This window comes from Medicago sativa, chromosome 2, assembly GCF_051527215.1.
Source record: "Medicago sativa cultivar Bolivia chromosome 2, Bolivia_mono, whole genome shotgun sequence".
NCBI lineage: Eukaryota > Viridiplantae > Streptophyta > Magnoliopsida > Fabales > Fabaceae > Medicago > Medicago sativa.
The window spans coordinates 73217461-73243523 of NC_140750.1; the positions used below are offsets into that span (position 1 = coordinate 73217461).

A 26063-nucleotide genomic window follows, 5' to 3' on the forward strand; every position below is an offset into this window, starting at 1 on the left:
GCTATAAACATGGTATATAGGTAAAAAAAAGTCAAATTTTCAAGTTCTACTTAACTTTAATTGTTTCTAACACCTCTATACGATCTTTGTGGACCTCAATAGACACGAGAAAGATTCGACTAACTCATGTCAAGTTGTTTCTATATTCACCTAACCTTCAACCGATTGAGGAGAATTCAACTGACCCTAATTCCGACTGCTTGCCGATCTCGACTAAGAAGTTATTTATTTTTAGGTGTACATATATTAATATACTTATCCAACCACGTTTTAATTTCTTACCATCGACCCTTTTTTTATTACAAAACAGCATCTAAATATTCAATTAATTTGTTTGCAAAACAGCATCTAAATACTATATTCAATTTGTTTGCAAAACAGCATCTAAATACTAAATTTAATCTGTCTGCATCTGCACATTAAGGAAATGAGTTACGTGCTTCATTTGTCTTATACCTTTGTTGACTTCTTCTCTTTTTGCCATTATAACTCCCTCACACACACTCACACACTTCATCCAGCATCAAAGATGGAGAACATCCAACACAGTCATGTAGAAGTGAAGGGACTAAAGCTCCATGTAGCTGAGATTGGAACTGGTATATATCAACACCCTTATATAAAAAAATATTCTTGATTGATTCGTTTTCAAAGTAATATAACAATATTTTTGTTTGTGTAGGTGAAAAAGCAGTGGTTTTCATACATGGATTTCCAGAAATATGGTATACATGGAGATACCAAATGATTGCTGTTGCAAATGCTGGATACCGTGCTATTGCCTTTGATTCTAGAGGCTATGGACTCTCTGATCATCCAGCAGAACCAGAAAAAGCAACTATAATGGACCTTGTTGATGAAGTCAAGGATCTTTTAGATACATTAGGTATCAACAAGGTAAAGATCAAGATTTTTTTTACAATCAATTACTACCTAGTATAGTATCTCCAACATAAATAAATTTTATCACCAAAATTTCTGTACATACTTCAGCTTATATATAATCAGGACACATACTCTAATAGTCAGTAAAGAGAGCAAGATAGAAAACAGAAACTAAGAATTGTTTTATGGACAAAACTTACCTTCAGGATCATAGCGGGTTTTTTTTTTTTTTTTTTATGAAAAATATTAGTAATGAGTTGTTGGAAACTCTTTAGCACCAATACTTATGATCAAAGGTGTGTCTGGTGTCCGACACATTTGATTAGTGTCGGACCCGACACATGTTGACGTGTCAGTATTTCAGTGTTTCGTGGGATAGAAATGCTAGAGGGGGAAGTAGAATCTACGACCATTATCTCTCTTAACACTTATGTTTCTTCCCCCAAACAACCCTATCACTCCCAAAATTATAGTTGTTTTCCACTAAAATCGGAATGAAAGTTGAGATTTCAGAGGGAGTTATTATGCCAATACAATTTTAAGTGCTTATTGTCATTTTGTATTGAAAATAGCTCCTACAGCACTTATTGTCATTTTGTATTGAAAATAGCTCCTACAGCACTTATGATCTATGATAGTGTAGGTAATTTTTGTCTTTGTTTATGTCTTGTACAATTTTGTCTTTGTTGATTGTAAAATTTGTGTTGGAAGAAGATAAGTGTGAGGAAAAATCAAATAATAAGACTCTTTTGATTAAGGCGAAAACGTTGTCTGATAGTTTTTTGGATGTGCAATTTTAATTGCTTCTATCAGGCATTCCTCATTGGTAAGGACTCTGGTGCCTTTGTAGCAAATCTTGTACCTGCTGTCTATCCAGAAAAAGTGGCTTCTCTCATAACTTTAGGCATTCCTTTCATGAATCCTGGTCCTTCTGCAATCCAGAACCATCTTCTCCCAAAAGGCTTCTACATTACTAGGTGGCAGGTGCAAATTCTCTGCCATAATCATTTATTTCTTCTTCTATACTTTTTCTAGACTTAACATAGACAAAAAAGTACATATATCTGGTCAAAATTTGAACCAAATACACGTACTTTTTTTCCTTCTTATAAATATTAAGTTTGGAGTAGTTTATGACAATAATGAACTATTGAGTAAACTAATTCAGGAGCCTGGGAGGGCAGAAGCAGATTTCGGTCGCTTTGATGTTAAATCTGTTATAAGGAACATCTATATACTCTTTTCTAAAACTGAGGTGCCAGTAGCAAGTGATGATCAAGAAATCATGGACTTGTTTAACCCATCTACTCCCCTCCCACCATGGTTCTCTGAGGAAGACTTGACAGCTTATGCATCACTATATGAAAAATCTGGCTTCAGATTTGCATTGCAGGTTCCATACAGGTAATCAAAGTCTCACAATTCAACTTAAAATTCTCTTTAATGGATGGAATGTTCAATATTCTTACACTTCTAGATTTGAACCTTGCCAAAAGAAAAACGTAGTTGGGAGGAGAGACTCCCCTAAAGGTGGTTAGTCAGTTTAGTCCTCAAATGCATTTTTACGTTGGTTAGTTTAGTAATCAAATGAGTCTTTTATTAGTCAGTCCCTTCCATCAAATTGTTTACAGAATATACACTCGATGATTTATTTGTAATTTCGATGCATAAACCTCACACATTGACAGTGTATATTTGTATGAACTTGGAAAACATTGTTTATGATCCACACAGGTCTCTCACAGTGGAAAGTGGCCTAATTGATCCTAAAGTAAATGTTCCTGCACTGCTGATAATGGGTGAGAAAGACTATTGTTTCAACTTTCCTGGCATGGAAGACTACATCCGAAGTGGGGCGGTGAAAAATTTTGTGCCAGACTTAGAAATCATTTATATTCCAGAAGGAAGTCATTTTGTGCATGAACAATTCCCAGAGGAAGTGAACAAGTTGATACAAAAAAAAATAAGCAAGTGTACTAAAAACTTGATACAAAATTAGCAAGTGTACTAATTGATATCGAAGTAATAAATAATTCGTATCCTCAGGGACTGTTTTGATTTCCACTAAGCAAAAGCGTCTTCGTTAAGATGTGATTAAATAAGGGGTTTGCCCTAGGCAGTTGGATTTTAAGTGCAATTGTAATTTAAAAACGACAGAAATAAAGTTGGTTTTTGGAATGTTAAAGAGATGATTAGGTCAATCGATTCATCTATACATCACTCGTTAAGTAACCTGTAATCTTAAATCCACGAATTTCACAAAGTCAACGACAAATTAACACTTTAACATAAGTCAATTCCTTGATCCTAAGTCCTCTTATCTAATTATAATTCCCTAATCCCTTAGGTGAACCTATAATCATCAAAGGCTAATCGATTCGTTAATTCAATGATCACAATCTAACAACGCTCTATCCCTAGATTGTCCGTTAGAAAGAACAGCATAAATATTTTCTGAGATAAACGCTAGTGTCAATAGTCATCTAATCTCTTAGATCAATTATATCTGGTCAGGATCATAAAAGCACTGAGAACAAATTATGCTGAATAAACTAGATTGAAATTCATAAATGTAAAAGTTTCAGGTTACATCAAATGAGCTATTACAGAATCATCTCTTGACCTAATCACAATAGATCTAGCTACTCATGGCTAAAGCACAAATAACAAATGAAAAAGAAGGATCCATTACATTCAATTGATGACTGACTATGAGTTTTGATGGTCTCCCACCGTTGGCTCAATGCTTCAGACTCCAATTCACGCTTCTCCCTGTAAAAAAATTCCGAACCCTTTGCAAATAGAACATTCTGGCTTTTATAGAAAAAATTGTGTCACGCCAATATCGTACTACGATGTTGGTATATCGTAGTACGATGCCTCATTAAACCAGATCATCATTCAACGCTCCTTGACATCGTAGTACGATGAAAGCACATCGCACTACGATTTTTCCAGTAACCTCAGCCTTCCAAAACGCCTTCATATCGTAGTACGATGCTACATATCGTAGTACGATGGTTCATGTACTTGTGCACTTGAATTGTCACCTCTCTGTGGCTCATAACTCATACAAATCACCTGAACTTAACTGAAAATTACAAAGAAATCAAAGCAAAAGTGCTATATGACCTAGTGTCATCACAACCCCAAACTTGCATCGTTACTTGTCCTCAAGGAACTTACTTTATAAATGGATTTTAACAGTAAAATAGCACCTACCTCATCAATGGTAAATCAAAAGTTCATCTTCTAGTCAGCAATAGTGGGCTAACTTGCTTGCCAAATCCTTCACTCCACAACTTCACGCAACATCATTGAAAGGGTTCACACAGTCGACAAACTAATCACTATATTACCAAAACTTGGGAACCTTCTAAACATCGATCAAAGTCACATTGCCATGCACACATTTAAGGACTTTTAGGGTGTAACGGGGCTAGGGTTACTGAGAACATGAGTTTATGGATCACAAAGGTCTCAATCAAAAACTTGATACAAAATTAGCAAGTGTACTAATTGATATCGAAGTAATAAATAATTCGTATCCTCAGGGACTGTTTTGATTTCCACTAAGCAAAAGCGTCTTCGTTAAGATGTGATTAAATAAGGGGTTTGCCCTAGGCAGTTGGATTTTAAGTGCAATTGTAATTTAAAAACGACAGAAATAAAGTTGGTTTTTGGAATGTTAAAGAGATGATTAGGTCAATCGATTCATCTATACATCACTCGTTAAGTAACCTGTAATCTTAAATCCACGAATTTCACAAAGTCAACGACAAATTAACACTTTAACTTAAGTCAATTCCTTGATCCTAAGTCCTCTTATCTAATTATAATTCCCTAATCCCTTAGGTGAACCTATAATCATCAAAGGCTAATCGATTCGTTAATTCAATGATCACAATCTAACAACGCTCTATCCCTAGATTGTCCGTTAGAAAGAACAACATAAATATTTTCTGAGATAAACGCTAGTGTCAATAGTCATCTAATCTCTTAGATCAATTATATCTGGTCAGGATCATAAAAGCACTGAGAACAAATTATGCTGAATAAACTAGATTGAAATTCATAAATGTAAAAGTTTCAGGTTACATCAAATGAGCTATTACAGAATCATCTCTTGACCTAATCACAATAGATCTAGCTACTCATGGCTAAAGCACAAATAACAAATGAAAAAGAAGGATCCATTACATTCAATTGATGACTGACTATGAGTTTTGATGGTCTCCCACCGTTGGCTCAATGCTTCAGACTCCAATTCACGCTTCTCCCTGTAAAAAAATTCCGAACCCTTTGCAAATAGAACATTCTGGCTTTTATAGAAAAAATTGTGTCACGCCAATATCGTACTACGATGTTGGTATATCGTAGTACGATGCCTCATTAAACCAGATCATCATTCAACGCTCCTTGACATCGTAGTACGATGAAAGCACATCGCACTACGATTTTTCCAGTAACCTCAGCCTTCCAAAACGCCTTCATATCGTAGTACGATGCTACATATCGTAGTACGATGGTTCATGTACTTGTGCACTTGAATTGTCACCTCTCTGTGGCTCATAACTCATACAAATCACCTGAACTTAACTGAAAATTACAAAGAAATCAAAGCAAAAGTGCTATATGACCTAGTGTCATCACAACCCCAAACTTGCATCGTTACTTGTCCTCAAGGAACTTACTTTATAAATGGATTTTAACAGTAAAATAGCACCTACCTCATCAATGGTAAATCAAAAGTTCATCTTCTAGTCAGCAATAGTGGGCTAACTTGCTTGCCAAATCCTTCACTCCACAACTTCACGCAACATCATTGAAAGGGTTCACACAGTCGACAAACTAATCACTATATTACCAAAACTTGGGAACCTTCTAAACATCGATCAAAGTCACATTGCCATGCACACATTTAAGGACTTTTAGGGTGTAACGGGGCTAGGGTTAAAAAGGTGGGATAATTTGGACAGTAGGCTTAAACATGATACTTTGGAGTTAGACACTTCCTACTTATTTCAGCTAAGATCACCTCAACTTGACATTCAATGCAGAGAGTTAGAGAACACAATATGATTCAAATCACTAAGTTTACACACACGTCTCAATTTATTCCACAAAAGCAACTCTTTTTTTTGAAGTTGATTACTTTTTGTATCAACTTGATTTAACCATTTTTTTTTTATTTTTATTTTTTTTTTTTTTTTGTATTTGTGAGACATTATGATTGAGACCTTTGTGATCCATAAACTCATGTTCTCAGTAACCCTCACCCCTGACAGGCGGGAATACTTACCACTATACTACAACTTGATACAAAAATTAGCAAGTGGGGCGGTAAATAAGTATGGGTCATCCCACACAAAAAAAAAAAAAAAAAAAATGGTTAAATCAAGTTGATACAAAAAGTAATCAACTTCAAAAAAAAGAGTTGCTTTTGTGGAATAAATTGAGACGTGTGTGTAAACTTAGTGATTTGAATCATATTGTGTTCTCTAACTCTCTGCATTGAATGTCAAGTTGAGGTGATCTTAGCTGAAATAAGTAGGAAGTGTCTAACTCCAAAGTATCATGTTTAAGCCTACTGTCCAAATTATCCCACCTTTTTAACCCTAGCCCCGTTACACCCTAAAAGTCCTTAAATGTGTGCATGGCAATGTGACTTTGATCGATGTTTAGAAGGTTCCCAAGTTTTGGTAATATAGTGATTAGTTTGTCGACTGTGTGAACCCTTTCAATGATGTTGCGTGAAGTTGTGGAGTGAAGGATTTGGCAAGCAAGTTAGCCCACTATTGCTGACTAGAAGATGAACTTTTGATTTACCATTGATGAGGTAGGTGCTATTTTACTGTTAAAATCCATTTATAAAGTAAGTTCCTTGAGGACAAGTAACGATGCAAGTTTGGGGTTGTGATGACACTAGGTCATATAGCACTTTTGCTTTGATTTCTTTGTAATTTTCAGTTAAGTTCAGGTGATTTGTATGAGTTATGAGCCACAGAGAGGTGACAATTCAAGTGCACAAGTACATGAACCATCGTACTACGATATGTAGCATCGTACTACGATATGAAGGCGTTTTGGAAGGCTGAGGTTACTGGAAAAATCGTAGTGCGATGTGCTTTCATCGTACTACGATGTCAAGGAGCGTTGAATGATGATCTGGTTTAATGAGGCATCGTACTACGATATACCAACATCGTAGTACGATATTGGCGTGACACAATTTTTTCTATAAAAGCCAGAATGTTCTATTTGCAAAGGGTTCGGAATTTTTTTACAGGGAGAAGCGTGAATTGGAGTCTGAAGCATTGAGCCAACGGTGGGAGACCATCAAAACTCATAGTCAGTCATCAATTGAATGTAATGGATCCTTCTTTTTCATTTGTTATTTGTGCTTTAGCCATGAGTAGCTAGATCTATTGTGATTAGGTCAAGAGATGATTCTGTAATAGCTCATTTGATGTAACCTGAAACTTTTACATTTATGAATTTCAATCTAGTTTATTCAGCATAATTTGTTCTCAGTGCTTTTATGATCCTGACCAGATATAATTGATCTAAGAGATTAGATGACTATTGACACTAGCGTTTATCTCAGAAAATATTTATGCTGTTCTTTCTAACGGACAATCTAGGGATAGAGCGTTGTTAGATTGTGATCATTGAATTAACGAATCGATTAGCCTTTGATGATTATAGGTTCACCTAAGGGATTAGGGAATTATAATTAGATAAGAGGACTTAGGATCAAGGAATTGACTTAAGTTAAAGTGTTAATTTGTCGTTGACTTTGTGAAATTCGTGGATTTAAGATTACAGGTTACTTAACGAGTGATGTATAGATGAATCGATTGACCTAATCATCTCTTTAACATTCCAAAAACCAACTTTATTTCTGTCGTTTTTAAATTACAATTGCACTTAAAATCCAACTGCCTAGGGCAAACCCCTTATTTAATCACATCTTAACGAAGACGCTTTTGCTTAGTGGAAATCAAAACAGTCCCTGAGGATACGAATTATTTATTACTTCGATATCAATTAGTACACTTGCTAATTTTGTATCAAGTTTTTGAAGCAAGTGTACTAAAAATGCATCGAAGTAATAAAATTTATAAGATTCGTATCCACAGGGACTGTTTCAACTTCTACTCGGTAGTAACGTTATTATTAAGGATGTATGTAAAATGGGGGGTGCACTGAGGCAATAGATTTGGTTTGCAAATGTAAATAAAATGGTTAAGGAAAAATTGGTTTAAGAAATAATATGGAGAGATGATTAGGTCAATCAATTCATTTGTTCATCACTCATTTTAGCAACATGTTTCTTAATTTTACGAATAATATTCAGTTCAAGACAAATTAACAAAATAGCTTAGGTCAATCCCTTGATCCTAAGCCCTCTTTTATAATTATAATTCCCTAATCCCTTAGGTGAACCTATAATCATCAAAGGTTTTAAGTCCGTTAATTCAATTATCACAACCTAACAACGCTCCATCCCTAGATTGTCCGTTAGATTGAACAGTATAAATATGTCAGAGTTACACGCTAGTGTCAGTAGTCATATAAACTCTAGAATCAATTATATTGGGTCAGAATCATAAAAGCATTAAGAACAATTTATACTGAATAAACTAGAATAACATTCATAACAATTAAGATTTACAGGTTACATAAACATGTGCTAGAACATAATCATCTCTTGACCTAATCACAAAGGATCTAGCTATTCATGGCTAAAGCATAAATAACTAATATGAAAGAAGGATTCATTACATGAAATTGGTTACCGGATGTGAGTTTTGATGGTCTCCAACCTTCTATCCATGGTTCTTGCTCCAAAAGTCTGTTTCTTTCCCCAAAATTTCGCTCCTTCTTTCTGGTGTGCAGCTGGGCTTTTATGTAAATAATGCTGTGACTTTTTACATCGCAGTACGATGGAAAGCGTCGTAGTATGATGGCTCAGTGACTTTTTTACATCGCAGTACGATGGAAAGCGTCGTAGTACGATGGCTCAGTGACTTTTTTACATCGCAGTACGATGGAAAGCGTCGTAATATGATGGCTCATTGACTTTTTACATCGTAGTACGATTTTTCCAGTAACAAAATGACTCCAAAACATCCAAAATCGTAGTATGATGCCCAGAAATCGTAGTACGATGTCTCCTTTGCTTGTACATGTGAAATACACCTTCTGTAGCTCAAAAACTCATGCATAATCACCTGAACTCTACTAAAATTACATAGAAATCAATAACAAAATATACTATATGACCTAGTGTCATCACAACCCCAAACTTACATCGTTACTTGTCCCCAAGGAACTTACTTTAAAATGAAAATTAACAGTAAAATACCACTTACTCATCAATGGTAAATCAAAAGTTCATCTTCTAGTTAGCATTAGTGGGCTAACTTGCTTGCCAAAACCTTCACTCCACAACTTCACGCAACAACATTGAAAAGGTTCACATAGTCGACATACTAATCACTATATTACCAAAACTTGAAAAGCTTCTAAACATCAATCAAAGTTACGTTGCCATACACACATTTAAGGACTTTTCGGGTGTAACGGGGCTAAGGTTAAAGGTGAGACAATTTGGGAAATAGGCTTAAACATGACTGTCATACCCCAAATTTTGACCACTTTGCTCTGTTTTTACCTATTTTTGTCCGTATTTTAAAACGGCTCAATTTCTCTTCTTTTCGCTTTAACCAGTTAAAATCTTTCTCAGTCGTTGTTTAATCATTCAAAGTCTTTTATCTTGCAAGTAAAATTTTGTCCGCACTTTATCTAGTTGAAATTGCTTTATTTGTCTTTTCAGGCATTTTAAATTTTTACGCGTGCTTTTAAAGTCTTTTATTCATTTCTTTGATAAATAGACCTTTTTAGGTAAATTCTTTTTGTCCGTATGATTAAACTGTTTAAAAAGTTTTGTTCGTGTTTTAAAACCACCGCGAGTTTTAGTCGTCTCAGTCGAAGTTTCGTCAGCTTTAAATTGTATTACATTTTTTTTTATCACTTTTATATTATTTTACAACTCTATTTTATTTTATTTCATTTTTCACCATTTATTCTTTTTGCTTTTAATGTCATTTTTATTTTGTTTTTATCAACAATTTGTTTTGTTTAAGTCCACTTGTTACATTGTCATTGGTCCATGAAGCATCCAATTCTTTTCTTTTTCTCCAAGTTTCTTAAGGGTAGTTTAGTCCATTGCATCTCAGCACAACCCTAATTTTTCACACTATTTAAGAGGCACTCATTTCACAATGATTGGGGGCTAGCACTGAAAACCACACACTAACACATTCTTCTGCGGCTGAGATAGGAAAAATGGATCAAACACCCTTCCTTTTCAAACTTTTCCCATGAACATTCATCAACAGAAAATTCCCAGCAAGCTAAATCAATACCGATCCATATTCCATCTTCATTTCATCAAACAAAATCAACATCACAAATTTATTGTTGCCGCTCCTAATACCATAAACCAAATCAGCCGTTCACTCTCACAAAGCCATCACCGAAATCCAACGCTAACACGTACCAGTCTTGTTCGTTTCATACATACATAAACAACAGCAAGTTCCGAATCTCAACAACCGGTCCTCTCTTTTTATATACGAAACCGATCTGGACTCAACGCACAAGCACCGAACACGAACCTGAGACAAGAAGGAAAGCAGAGAAGAGGCCGATTCAAACTCACACAACAGCAAAATCAACAAATCCGAGCCGTTTTCAGCATAAAGGTAGAAAGGAACAACAACAACTCTCAAGAGGACGAATTAGAACCGGATCGAGCGGGAACAAGCAGCAAGAGATCTTTGAAGTTTTCCGCTCTAATCCACCGATTTCTCCGTTTTTAGCTCAGGTATCCATTCCTCGTCAAACCGTATATATGTATGTGCTTCATCTGTGTTGTGTTTGCTCTCTGTTTGGTTTGATTGCTATCCATCCCCTTTTTTGCTAAAACCGCTATGCTTTATTTCCTTGTGTGTTGAGTCCTTCATGTCTAGAGAATTGAAGAGCAGAATCGATTTTAAATGTTGTTCTACGTTGTTTGCGTTCCTGATGAATCATAGAAGTGTTTGAAATAAAGTTTGGCTATGTTTGTGTGTTTAGTTGTTGTTGTTGTTGTAACGTTTGAGAATGAAAGATGAAATGAAGAAGAAAAGTCATGGCTGTTAGTTAGAGAGAGGAGATAATGCTTTTGTGTTCTGTTAAAAGAGGTTTCACGTGCAAATCAATTTTTTCAACTAACCAAACCATTTTATACCAAAGCTTTAACCCATGACCCTAACCCTTTTTTAAAACCGACCCAGCAGGCTTTACGCAAGCCCGATTTCATTTTGCACTAGGCCCAAATCTCTATTCTGTCTTTTTCTTCCCTCAACAGTTTTGTTACTTAAACCCCATGTTTTACTGCTTCCAGTTTCTTTAAAAAAAATCTTACGTATTTTTATCCTTGCATTTTAATTAATTGTTAAAATCTTTTCATTTTTGGGTATTACTCATTTGAGTTCCAGGCATTTCAAGTATTTTAATTAGTATGCTTTGTTTATTATTTAGTTAGTTTAGTTAGTGGTTTAATCTCTATTTCATGCATTTTAAATGTTTTCACTTCATAATATCTTGTGTTAATTTTGCTTTAATATTTCAATTCCTATTTCATGCTAGGCTTTAATATTTTGACATCATGTTTTCTTTTGATAATCCATGCAATGCTTTTAAGTTTCTTATCATGGTTGCTTTATTTCTAGTCTAATCTCATGCATTTTTATTCTTGCAATTTATTCACCTTCCAATATCTTAGCGTGTATAACTAGGAGATGGATGTATATTTTTACCATTGGTTTGTAGCTTGGCAAAGAGGCCATAGAATGTATCTAGGAATTTTTGTAATAACGTAGGTAACACAAGCACCGACACTTGCACCGACACTTTATTTACCGCTTTATCTCGCTTTATTTTTCCGTTACTACGTTAGCTTTCCGTTAGTTAGAAAAATCTTTTATCTCAAAAATCAAATAAGCAAAAGTCAAATTAGTTTTCCTAATAAACCTTGGACCCAAGTCCAAGTTGTTTTTTCCTTTTTGTTTTCTTAATCAAATTCCTAAATGAGCTTTAATTAAACTTAGACTAAATTTCTCAAATAAAAGGAAACAACCTCACTCCAATTTTATTCTTCTATGCCTTGAGGTCTCGCAACCCTTCTCAAAATCATTTTCAAAAATCAAACTAAAATCAACCTAACCCACAAAATTTTTTTATAAGAGTGAACTACGACGGTTTTGATCCCTTTTAAGGGTACGTAGGCAGAGGCTTTAATCCTTTCAAATCGATCAAATAAAAATAACAAAAAACTCCCACTTCTTCTCCCTTCATTCTTTCACTTCAACTTTAAACAACAAATTTTCAAATAAAAATAAAGTTAGAAAGAGGTTCTCACGGAGTACCGTGAACGACGCGGGTGCCTAACACCTTCCCGAATCGTAACCGACCCCCGGATCCAAAAAAGGGTTTTTCAATCTCATTTTTCCCTTCCCAAGAATAAAATTGAGCAAGTCCGGTAGATTGAAGGTTCAAGTCCAATCAATGGATTGACACCCGAAAATCTTGGTCTACAAAATTGGCGACTTCACTGGGGATCCTACGCGGGTTAAGCCCACCTTTCTTCCTTTTAACTTGTGCTTTTTACCTTGTAAATACGTGTTTACTTGTTTATTTTTAACGTGAGTGGTGAGACAAGTCCAAAACCCAGACTTGAGAGAAACATTAGGATAGGATGGTGGTATAATCATAGTGTCCTGCCAAGAGTGAATTTTGGTTGTGGCACATGTGATAACCCCACTCAACTTAGGGATCTTAGAGATATACTATGTTGACATGAGTATTCGTGATCGACATGTTTATTTTTAAGTGACCGCTAAAAGTTGAGGACCTTTAGTTACCTTTAACCCCACTTGGCCTTTTTTAGGACGTAGTGCGGTGGCTAATCTTGAGTCAATCTTGATTTAGTTGATACGCGATACTACACTCAGACGAGACTTTCTTACGGACGATATTGGAACGAGAGTAATTTCGTAAACCGATAAAATTCGTAAGTGGTTGAAAACTCTGGGAACTTGGTAGAACCCTTGTTACTTGTGCAAATGGAAACCATAGTCCTTACCAAATGGCGTTATTGTCCCTAAGCTCCAACATTGTATACCTTAAACCTCATCATGTATTCTAGCATAACCATGCATACATGCATTCATCCATAAACCTTTTTTTCATCCATTAAAAAAAAAATATTGAAGGATTTAGCCAAGCTTTTTGTAAACATCAAAGGAATGGACCTTGTAAGAATGAACATCAAGCAATACAGTTTCAAAAAAAATTGAACTAAGCTTTTGCTTTTGTTGAAGAACTTTGTCCTTGGTTTCGTTCTTACCTCTTAAAAAGGGAACCGATTGCAATATCTTTACAAATCTTCAAAGGAAATCATGTTCATCTGCAATGTTTACAATTTACCTTGATAAATCCTTCAATAAGAAAAATCATCATCCAATTTTTGCATAAACATACCATGCATCATTTTGCATTCATAGTTTCTAGTATGTGTCTCATACTTTGTCTCTATCTACAAAAGGTCAACCCATCAGTCTACTCGCCTCTACAACACTCGAGCAAATCAGAATGGATCATCTTGAACAAGAGAACCACAAGCTTCGTGAAGAGGTGACAACCCTCCGGGCCGAAAATGAGATTATGAGGAACTTAGTATCTTTGATGTCGGTTGCACAAAGTCAGCCATTGTCTCTTCCTTTTGGCAGCACTCAAGCTCAGACGGCTGTTTCCTCTACCCCAATTTCAACAGTGTTTGCTAGTACTCCTCAACATGCTATGCTGGAAGGTTATCTCTGGAGTACACCTTTAAGTTCTGGTGAAGTATTCTGTCCTGGTGTCTCTAAGGGTCAAGCTCCTCTTGTGCAACAAACAGTGCCTATCCCTCAATCAGGCCCTTTGATCCCTCAAGCTGCTATGACCTACTCAGCTCCTTTGATTCATACTACTCGGCGGGGCCCTGGGCCAATCCATCGCTCAGAAAATGTGGTTGCATACGACCGGATAGCTGAACTTGAAGAAAAGTTTGACAGAATACAGTTGGAATTGAAATCTCTTCGTGGGAAAAAACTGTTTGGGAAAAATGCTTATGACCTTTGCTTGGTTCCCAATGTCGTTATACCACCCAAATTCAAAGTCCCTAATTTTGAGAAGTACAAAGGGAACACTTGCCCTGAGCTTCATTTGGTAATGTGCGTGAGAAAGATGTCTGCTCAAGTAGGTAATGATGAACTCCTTATCCACTGTTTCCAAGATAGTTTGACTGGTGCCGCACTGATATGGTACATGAGTCTGAGCAAGAATGATATCAAAACTTTCAGTGATTTGTGCGAGTCTTTCGTCCAGCGATATAATTACAACTTGCACTTGGCCCCAGACAGAAAGGAACTGCAGGCCATGACTCAAAATGATAATGAATCCTTCAAAGCTTATGCCCAACGTTGGAGAGATTTCGCTGAACAAGTCCGTCCACGTCTAGAAGAGAAAGAGTTGATTGAGATTTTCTTGGAAACTCTGGATCCGTTCTATTTTGAGCACATGCTTGCAAGTGCATCTGGCGATTTCGCGGATATGATGACCGCGGGCATGCGTATTGAAGATTGGGTTTGAAAAGAACATTTGATCAAAGAAATTGTTCCCACTGATGGTTTAGAGGAGGAAGACCAGGAAATGAGTTTGGTGGAAAGTCAGCCTCAACAACAGTATCTGGCTTATCACCCTGTTACCGCTGTTATGCCTGTCACAAATGTTGTTCAAAGTTCGGGTTGTCAACCCCAATTTCAGCAATATCAACAACAGCCTCGACAACAGGCTCCAAGAACTCATATTGATCCCATTTCTATGAAGTATGCAGATTTGTTCCCAAGGTTGCTTGAAAGGAATTTGATCCACACCAAGGCACCTCTTTCAGTACCAACAATATTGCCAGCAGGGTATAGAGCTGATCTCTCTTGTGCCTTCCATCAAGGGGCAGCAGGTCACGATATTGAACAATGTTTTGCATTTCAGAAGATAGTTCAGAAGTTGATCCGAAAAAACCTCATACCTTTTGAAGAGTTTGAATTCGAATGTGCAAGTTAATCCGCTATCGGATCCTGGAACCTGATGTTGATACATTGAATGTTTAGCTGCAATTGGGTCTTTGCTGATGTTTATTTCTACTACTCATCTGTTTAATTAATATGTTTGTTTGTTGCTTTATGTTTTTCAAAAAAAAAAATCCTTTCGTCCCACCCGAGACGAAAGTGAACTTGTTTAGGGCTTTTTGCTTTATGTATTTTCATCATTAATTAAAAGGTCGTCTCGATCTCGACTTTGTTTTATTTTTGTGCTTTTTCTGGAAAAATGGTAATACAAAAAACCAAAAAAAATTCTATTTCTTTAAATCATTTTCACATACCTGCATAATCATAATGTTTATGTCAATAATCAAATCATGCATTAATAAACCCGTTGAACACTTTAACCCTATGCTCTCTCTCGACTTTGAGTTCTCTGTGTTCGAAACTGAAGAAAAGGAGGATGAAAGTTTCCTAAATGTGATATATTGCCTACTGGGGCATTTTGGCCGTCGAAGCTGCAAGTATCAAGAAAGATTATCCAGAAGAGGACTTTCATGTACAAAGACTGGCACGAGATGCTTCCATCTGCCTGCAGGGATATTGTACTTCAAGTGCACACTTTAACAGGGGCAACCCCCCCACCATCCCTCAATATACAATATAAAAGCAGTGCCCCACATGGAGGTCAAAGTTCTGTCAACGGGAATTCCAATGAAAGCTAAGCTGGATTGAATTTAAAAGTGTTATTGCAATGTGCCCTGTACAGTTATGTCAAAAGGATAAAGCAAGTATTTGACAAAGAAGGCTCGTCCCCGTGAAAGTCAAGAAAGTGGCTTTGTGCTAAAAATGTGTTACCTGATTCCAGGGGCAATGTATGCCTAATTACCAAGAATGGTGATAAATTTGTACGTCATGGGAATACAGATGCAGTCAAGAAATACTTTGTAAAAAAAAAAAAAAAGGAGCTCGATAAGTCGCAAACCTTAAAAGGCGGCTTAGGAAAAAAGGAGCGTCTCGATGGACTGAAAACCCAAAAGGGCGGTCCATGCAAAAATTAGAGACATGTACAAAAACAAAAAACAAAAAAGCTCGATAAGTTGCAAACCTGAAAAAAGGCGGCTTAGGCAAAAAAGAGCGTCTCGATGGACTGAAAACCTGAAAGGGCGGTCCATGCAAAAGTTAGAGACATGAAAAAATGATGAAAATGTGTTTATCCTGATAGGTTGAAACCCGCAAGGGCGATCTATGCAAAAGTTAAGGATTGTGACAAAGTAACTGCATCTGGTCGGACATGACTCACTTGGGGCATTTCAGTCGTCAAAAGACTTTCGGCTTATGGCAAGTCAACTGCATCAATTCAAATATGATTCATCTGGGGCATTTTCAACTGTCAAAAGACCTTCGACATGAAGCATCTGCAAATCAAAGACTCGGAACAGTGGAATTCAAAGTTGTTAGGGAGCATAGTGGTTATTGTGTTCAATGTACCTTTTCCAATATAATTACCATTTTCCAAACTTTTAAAATCCGTGGAACCACGCCTTTGGCAGGTCACCACTCCTTTACATCTAATTTGAGCCTGTGCCCATTTATTTGAAATTCTCATTTATTCTGTTTGCATAATTTTCTTCTATTTTTGATGTGAATACTCAAAGCAAAAATTTAAAACTTTTTTTTTTTTTAATTGTCTTTTGAAAAGCATAAACAACAGGTCTATCTTCTTTGAACTTATGAGTAGTAGAAACATACATCAACATTCGTCTCAAGGACAGTTAAACTCTGCAAGATAGTTATGAACAAGTGTTGTGCGATGACCTCTGTCAAAAAAAAAAAAAAAAAGAGAAAAAAGAATACAAAAAAAGAGCTCGCTAAGTCGAAAACCCGAAAGGGCGGCTTAAGCCAAAAATGAGCATCCCGGTGGACTGAAAACCCGAAAAAGGCGGTCCAGGCAAAAATTAGGGGCATAAAAAAAATATACTCCCGGTGGATTGAAAACCTGAAAGGGCGATCCAGGCAAAAGTTAGGGACTTTCAAAAAAAAAACAATACAAAAAACGAATAAAAGACAGAGGTATCACAGTTCAAGTGGGCCAAATGGAAAGAATGCACTTTGTGCTGGGTTACAAGTGGCGACTCACGCCAATGGTTGTATTGATGGCGACTTCTGCCAGCGGTTTGATTAAGTGGCGACTTCTGACCGAGTTTTACCCCGAGAAATGGCGACTTCTGCCAAATCGTTGATTGATGAGCTGTTTCCCCAAGTGGATTGATTATTGGGTTTTACCCTTTCAAGTGTTTTGATTATGGGGCATTCTCCCTTCAGTGGTTTGATTAATGGGTGTGTCTCCCTTAAATGTTTTGATTATTGGGCTCTTTATCCCATCAGCTGGTTTGAGTGTGGGCTTTATCCCCATCAGTGGTTTGTTTGAAGGGGCTTTTACCCCGACAATGTCTTGATTCATCTTCAGTAATGTTATCCCCAACAAAGATTGCCGAGTGTTTGTACTGCGATGTTTGTCCATCTCCCGTCTTACCTGTCCTGTTTTGTTTAATCGAGTTCACCTGTCATATATACTTATACAGTCATATATTCATACATTCATTCATACATATATTCATGCATATAAACATTCAGGCACACATAACTTGCATACAAATATCATTCATACATGATTGCATTATCACCCAGTGTCTTATTTCAATTGTATCTCACAAAAGTGTTATCCCCATTGTGTATGTTCCAAAGATGTCACCTGTAGTCTTGTTTGGTCGTATCCTTTCAGTTTGATCTTCAACTACCTTTTGGACCAGGTTAATCCCCTGCCAATGTCTTTTCTTACATTTTGGGCCAGGTTAATCACCTGCCAATTCCCTTTATGCCTTTTGGGCCAGGTTGATACCCTGCTAATCCCTTTTGGACCAGGTTAATCACCTGCCAATCTCTTTAGCGCTTGTTGGACCAGGTTAATCACCTGCCAATGTCTTTTAAGCCAAATTTGGACCAGGTTAGTCACCTGCCAATATCTTTTGTGCCTTTTGGACCAGGTTAATACCCTGCCAATCCCTTTTGGACCAGGTTAATCACCTGTCAATCTCTTTAGCACCAGTTGGACCAGGTTAATCACCTACCAAAGCCTTTTCTTACCTTCTGGTCCAGGTTAATACCCTGCCAATGTCTTTTGGACCAGGTTAATCACCTGCCAATGTCTTTTGTGCCTTTTGGACCAGATTAATACTCTGCCAATGTCTTTTGTACCTTTTTGGACCAGGTTAATACCCTGTTGTTATTTTTTGGATCAGGCTAATACCCTGCCACCACCTTTTGAACCAGGTTAATACCCTAACAAGAGTTTTGGATCAGTTTAATAGCCCGCAAATACCCTTGTGTCAAACAATCACTTTGCCAATGCTAATCAGTTACCCAGTATTCTGCTTAAAGTACTCCTGTATTGATAACAGATTTTGTTACCATTTTCATCATTTACCACGGGCTGTTGGTAATGGACAAGCTTTATTTTCTGTCTCAAGCTTTACTTTCTGTCTCAAGCTTTATTTTCCGTCTCAAGCTTTATTTCCCGTATTAAGCTTTATTCTCCGTCTGAGCTTTATCTTCCATCCAAGCTTTATCTTCTGTTCAAACTTTATCTTTCGCATTTTCGTCTCTTCCACAACAGTTGGTAGTAGAAAGACTTTATCTCCCCAGTATTATTTATCAGTTTGCTCCCCAGTCAGTTTGTTCTTGTCATCTTTGCATTCATACTTGCATCACATGCATTCAAATCATTATATTCATCGCATTCTCAGCTTTTCAATTGATCAAAATTTGGTGTACTTAGTATTTAAGTCTCTTCGACCCATCGATTTAAAAGTCTTCTTTCAAATCTTCGTGACGAAGAAACTTAAATAGGGGCATCTGTCATACCCCAAATTTTGACCACTTTGCTCTGTTTTTACCTATTTTTGTCCGTATTTTAAAACGGCTCAATTTCTCTTCTTTTCGCTTTAACCAGTTAAAATCTTTCTCAGTCGTTGTTTAATCATTCAAAGTCTTTTATCTTGCAAGTAAAATTTTGTCCGCACTTTATCTAGTTGAAATTGCTTTATTTGTCTTTTCAGGCATTTTAAATTTTTACGCGTGCTTTTAAAGTCTTTTATTCATTTCTTTGATAAATAGACCTTTTTAGGTAAATTCTTTTTGTCCGTATGATTAAACTGTTTAAAAAGTTTTGTTCGTGTTTTAAAACCACCGCGAGTTTTAGTCGTCTCAGTCGAAGTTTCGTCAGCTTTAAATTGTATTACATTTTTTTTTATCACTTTTATATTATTTTACAACTCTATTTTATTTTATTTCATTTTTCACCATTTATTCTTTTTGCTTTTAATGTCATTTTTATTTTGTTTTTATCAACAATTTGTTTTGTTTAAGTCCACTTGTTACATTGTCATTGGTCCATGAAGCATCCAATTCTTTTCTTTTTCTCCAAGTTTCTTAAGGGTAGTTTAGTCCATTGCATCTCAGCACAACCCTAATTTTTCACACTATTTAAGAGGCACTCATTTCACAATGATTGGGGGCTAGCACTGAAAACCACACACTAACACATTCTTCTGCGGCTGAGATAGGAAAAATGGATCAAACACCCTTCCTTTTCAAACTTTTCCCATGAACATTCATCAACAGAAAATTCCCAGCAAGCTAAATCAATACCGATCCATATTCCATCTTCATTTCATCAAACAAAATCAACATCACAAATTTATTGTTGCCGCTCCTAATACCATAAACCAAATCAGCCGTTCACTCTCACAAAGCCATCACCGAAATCCAACGCTAACACGTACCAGTCTTGTTCGTTTCATACATACATAAACAACAGCAAGTTCCGAATCTCAACAACCGGTCCTCTCTTTTTATATACGAAACCGATCTGGACTCAACGCACAAGCACCGAACACGAACCTGAGACAAGAAGGAAAGCAGAGAAGAGGCCGATTCAAACTCACACAACAGCAAAATCAACAAATCCGAGCCGTTTTCAGCATAAAGGTAGAAAGGAACAACAACAACTCTCAAGAGGACGAATTAGAACCGGATCGAGCGGGAACAAGCAGCAAGAGATCTTTGAAGTTTTCCGCTCTAATCCACCGATTTCTCCGTTTTTAGCTCAGGTATCCATTCCTCGTCAAACCGTATATATGTATGTGCTTCATCTGTGTTGTGTTTGCTCTCTGTTTGGTTTGATTGCTATCCATCCCCTTTTTTGCTAAAACCGCTATGCTTTATTTCCTTGTGTGTTGAGTCCTTCATGTCTAGAGAATTGAAGAGCAGAATCGATTTTAAATGTTGTTCTACGTTGTTTGCGTTCCTGATGAATCATAGAAGTGTTTGAAATAAAGTTTGGCTATGTTTGTGTGTTTAGTTGTTGTTGTTGTTGTAACGTTTGAGAATGAAAGATGAAATGAAGAAGAAAAGTCATGGCTGTTAGTTAGAGAGAGGAGATAATGCTTTTGTGTTCTGTTAAAAGAGGTTTCACGTGCAAATCAATTTTTTCAACTAACCAAACCATTTTATACCAAAGCTTTAACCCATGACCCTAACCCTTTTTTAAAACCGACCCAGCAGGCTTTACGCAAGCCCGATTTCATTTTGCACTAGGCCCAAATCTCTATTCTGTCTTTTTCTTCCCTCAACAGTTTTGTTACTTAAACCCCATGTTTTACTGCTTCCAGTTTCTTTAAAAAAAATCTTACGTATTTTTATCCTTGCATTTTAATTAATTGTTAAAATCTTTTCATTTTTGGGTATTACTCATTTGAGTTCCAGGCATTTCAAGTATTTTAATTAGTATGCTTTGTTTATTATTTAGTTAGTTTAGTTAGTGGTTTAATCTCTATTTCATGCATTTTAAATGTTTTCACTTCATAATATCTTGTGTTAATTTTGCTTTAATATTTCAATTCCTATTTCATGCTAGGCTTTAATATTTTGACATCATGTTTTCTTTTGATAATCCATGCAATGCTTTTAAGTTTCTTATCATGGTTGCTTTATTTCTAGTCTAATCTCATGCATTTTTATTCTTGCAATTTATTCACCTTCCAATATCTTAGCGTGTATAACTAGGAGATGGATGTATATTTTTACCATTGGTTTGTAGCTTGGCAAAGAGGCCATAGAATGTATCTAGGAATTTTTGTAATAACGTAGGTAACACAAGCACCGACACTTGCACCGACACTTTATTTACCGCTTTATCTCGCTTTATTTTTCCGTTACTACGTTAGCTTTCCGTTAGTTAGAAAAATCTTTTATCTCAAAAATCAAATAAGCAAAAGTCAAATTAGTTTTCCTAATAAACCTTGGACCCAAGTCCAAGTTGTTTTTTCCTTTTTGTTTTCTTAATCAAATTCCTAAATGAGCTTTAATTAAACTTAGACTAAATTTCTCAAATAAAAGGAAACAACCTCACTCCAATTTTATTCTTCTATGCCTTGAGGTCTCGCAACCCTTCTCAAAATCATTTTCAAAAATCAAACTAAAATCAACCTAACCCACAAAATTTTTTTATAAGAGTGAACTACGACGGTTTTGATCCCTTTTAAGGGTACGTAGGCAGAGGCTTTAATCCTTTCAAATCGATCAAATAAAAATAACAAAAAACTCCCACTTCTTCTCCCTTCATTCTTTCACTTCAACTTTAAACAACAAATTTTCAAATAAAAATAAAGTTAGAAAGAGGTTCTCACGGAGTACCGTGAACGACGCGGGTGCCTAACACCTTCCCGAATCGTAACCGACCCCCGGATCCAAAAAAGGGTTTTTCAATCTCATTTTTCCCTTCCCAAGAATAAAATTGAGCAAGTCCGGTAGATTGAAGGTTCAAGTCCAATCAATGGATTGACACCCGAAAATCTTGGTCTACAATGACAATTTGGAGTTAAGCATTTCCTACTTACTTTGACAATGATCACCCACAACTTGACATTATATGCACTAATCTGAGAGTTAGAAAACACCACAGAGATTTCGGATCACTAAATTTACAAGATATGTCTCAGTTTATTTCACAATTTTTTTTTTTTGAGTTGATATCTATATTTTTGTGTATCAACTTGTTGAAACATTTTTTTTTCTTTATAAATATTTTTTTTTATTTTTGAATTGAGACAATGTGATCTATTTACTCATGTTCTCTATATCCCTCACCCCAAACTTAAAATGTTGCTATCCCATGAGCAACCCCAAACTTAGACTTTTTACAACCACATCACAAATGCCTAACTCCAAAAATTGGGTTAAAATCCTAATGTCTCTAGGCTTAAAATGTGGTTTGTGACCGAAACAACAGGGTCTAACCTACTGGCTCAAAGTTGGCTTAAAAATGGGAAAAATTCAATGCAACAGGTAGGCTTCAAAGGCTCAAGGTACAAGCACTTTGCCTTAGTGTGTAAGCAACGTAACCAATTGACATAAAGAAAATTCGCAAGTCTCAGAAATAGTATTAGCATGGATCACTCATATTTTGTGAAAATTGAAAAACAAAGATTTGGCTTTGAAACTTACTAGCTGAGGTTTATGGAAGTTGTCAAAATTCACACTGCCGTACACTTCAACAAAGGAACCTCATGCAAGCTCTACCTCCTTGAACTTTTGATAAACCATTGAAGAACACATGCTACTAGACTGGTAAAATTCAAGAAAAAAGCAAATTCATTAATAATAAACAAGTGCAGATGCAATTACAAAACATAGGGGAATACAGAATTCATAACACTAGCAGCAGTCACACACATATTTTTTTTTTTATTTTTGAAAAGAAATACCAGCCAAATAAACGAAAGTAGAAAATATTATGGGTTGCCTCCCATCAAGCGCTTTCTTTTACGTCATTAAGCTTGACGCCTCCACCACTGTTAGGGTGGCAAATATGAAAGAAAGAATATATCACCCTTCTTCTTTCTCTTGTTTGGTAGGAATTCCATGAACTTCATATAAAGCAACCGATTCTCCCATGAGCTCACAGTGAATCCTTTGGAAATCAAGCTCTCCCACCTTAAAGAAGGGTATGGATCCAGTTGCACATGAGTGAGTTCCTCAGATCCCATTTGCTGAGACTTCAGGTAGAGACCAACACTCATCACTTGTGGACTGTCGTCCACTACAGTACCCTGACGGTCAGTCTCCATCTCAACCCACTTTTGCTGAGACTCATATGCTTTCTCAACGAGATCACTACACTGAACTTCAAATTTCTCAAATGAATCTTGATTTAATCCCAAGAAATCATCTAAAATATTTTGAAGCTGAGTGTTGTAATCCATGTTGATATGCTCTTTCAGCCCTTCCCATTTTGTACCCTGAAGATTCGCCTCATGAGCACATCTCGCATTTAATCTTGAGATTTGATTGTCCCGTTGTTCTATCTTCCAAGAAAGCAAATGATTTTCATACTCCAACGTAACAATCTCCTCTGTGTCATAAAGGCGTAACATGTCTACTAACCTGTCTATCATAGCTGCAAAACTCGGATAAACTTTTTAGCAGCAGAGTTCAATAATGTAAACATGAAGAGCATAAATCAGAACATATTTTTTTTTCAATTTTTTTTTTTACTATATACACAAAAAATGAAAATGACAGAAATCCTAAACAATAACGAAATTTCCAAGCTGAAATGATTCAACAGTCCCCGGCAACGGCGCCAAAAACTTGATAGATTTTTAGCAAGTGTACTAAAAATGCATCGAAGTAATAAAATTTATAAGATTCGTATCCACAGGGACTGTTTCAACTTCTACTCGGTAGTAACGTTATTATTAAGGATGTATGTAAAATGGGGGGGTGCACTGAGGCAATAGATTTGGTTTGCAAATGTAAATAAAATGGTTAAGGAAAAATTGGTTTAAGAAATAATATGGAGAGATGATTAGGTCAATCAATTCATTTGTTCATCACTCATTTTAGCAACATGTTTCTTAATTTTACGAATAATATTCAGTTCAAGACAAATTAACAAAATAGCTTAGGTCAATCCCTTGATCATAAGCCCTCTTTTATAATTATAATTCCCTAATCCCTTAGGTGAACCTATAATCATCAAAGGTTTTAAGTCCGTTAATTCAATTATCACAACCTAACAACGCTCCATCCCTAGATTGTCCGTTAGATTGAACAGTATAAATATGTCAGAGTTACACGCTAGTGTCAGTAGTCATATAAACTCTAGAATCAATTATATTGGGTCAGAATCATAAAAGCATTAAGAACAATTTATACTGAATAAACTAGAATAACATTCATAACAATTAAGATTTACAGGTTACATAAACATGTGCTAGAACATAATCATCTCTTGACCTAATCACAAAGGATCTAGCTATTCATGGCTAAAGCATAAATAACTAATATGAAAGAAGGATTCATTACATGAAATTGGTTACCGGATGTGAGTTTTGATGGTCTCCAACCTTCTATCCATGGTTCTTGCTCCAAAAGTCTGTTTCTTTCCCCAAAATTTCGCTCCTTCTTTCTGGTGTGCAGCTGGGCTTTTATGTAAATAATGCTGTGACTTTTTACATCGCAGTACGATGGAAAGCGTCGTAGTATGATGGCTCAGTGACTTTTTTACATCGCAGTACGATGGAAAGCGTCGTAGTACGATGGCTCAGTGACTTTTTTACATCGCAGTACGATGGAAAGCGTCGTAATATGATGGCTCATTGACTTTTTACATCGTAGTACGATTTTTCCAGTAACAAAATGACTCCAAAACATCCAAAATCGTAGTATGATGCCCAGAAATCGTAGTACGATGTCTCCTTTGCTTGTACATGTGAAATACACCTTCTGTAGCTCAAAAACTCATGCATAATCACCTGAACTCTACTAAAATTACATAGAAATCAATAACAAAATATACTATATGACCTAGTGTCATCAAAGCTCATCATAGAATTCCTTGATAAACAAAGTATATGATTGTGATTGTGGTTGTGGAGGCTAATTAAGAGTCTCATGCTTAATGTTGTATGGAAAATAATTTCCATGTGTGCTGGTGTGGTGTGAGTGTGTGATTTCTATTCTAAGCATTGTAGCTCCCATTCCAATAAGTAATTTCAACAACTCTGTAGGATTTTATTCTACAATCATAAACATAATGTACATTGTACCTCTTATCACTATACTCATGAACTCTCTCACTCCAATCACTCAAGCAATAATTGAGATGAACTTCCTAAAGTATACGACGTTCGTCAATTTAGTCCGTAACATCTTAATAATAGAGACTAAATTGACGGATAAAAAAACTTAAGGGACTAAATCGGTGGTTTGCTCGGTATCTGCGACGTTCCTTAAGGACAAAAATCAGCTTTACATATTGGCTGCTGGTTTGGCCAGTTCTAAGAAACCTGTGGCAAAAACTGTTTCCTTATATCTTCTCCTAATTGCTGATAACATGAATTGGAATTCAGTGTTTTCAACAAATTTATGGAATTGATGCAACTGTGTATTAGAGTCCTAAAATTTTATAAGCAACTGGGACTGAAAACAATTCAAAACTTCTAGCTGCTACAGTTGATGAAGGAAGCCTCTTGTCTAGAACTTTATTAACTATATTAACTAAAGATATATCTCATTTATGTTGGATATATACAAACATAAAATATGTACTTTACTTCAATTTTTAGTAAGGAGCATGGCAGCTATAGTTAGAGAAAGGAGTTTAGCATGTTGCGTTTGAATCCCCTATCAACAGTTGTAAAATGATCATTAGTGTCACTTTAGTTAATAAAATTCTCCATTCGTCGATTTTTTTTAAAAAAGTTCAACAAAGAGTTTCATATTTTTTATAAAGGCTTGATAAGTTTCTTCATCCATCTCAATGAAAGGGAATCTGTTAACTTAGTGTTCGACCGAAAGGAAAATATAATTTGACAAAAAATTGTTCCTGTTAAGATTCAAATTCACGTTCTTTGGAATATA

The 26063-nt window shown here is 36.0% G+C and overlaps 2 protein-coding genes across 3 annotated transcripts; both read left to right on the forward strand.

Annotated features, from left to right (window-relative positions):
- The first annotated feature begins 515 nt into the window (after positions 1-515).
- LOC146950528 (epoxide hydrolase 2-like) lies at positions 516-25261 on the forward strand. Of its 2 annotated transcripts, XM_085746437.1 has the most exons (6): positions 516-599; positions 683-897; positions 1699-1869; positions 2054-2289; positions 2620-2830; positions 25020-25261. In XM_085746437.1, the coding sequence occupies exons 1-6, from the start codon at positions 530-532 to the stop codon at positions 25056-25058; spliced, it is 942 nt and encodes a 313-aa protein (XP_085602563.1). In that variant the 5' UTR covers positions 516-529; the 3' UTR covers positions 25059-25261. The 2 variants fall into 2 exon arrangements, with proteins under 2 accessions (XP_085602563.1, XP_085602562.1); XM_085746436.1 differs by lacking the exon at positions 25020-25261 and having other exon boundaries at positions 2620-3086.
- On the forward strand, positions 11725-15340 carry LOC146950529 (uncharacterized). Its single transcript, XM_085746438.1, has one exon. It carries the CDS (start codon positions 13591-13593, stop codon positions 14626-14628), a length of 1038 nt encoding a protein of 345 aa, XP_085602564.1. The 5' UTR covers positions 11725-13590; the 3' UTR covers positions 14629-15340.
- Positions 25262-26063: the final 802 nt, after the last annotated feature.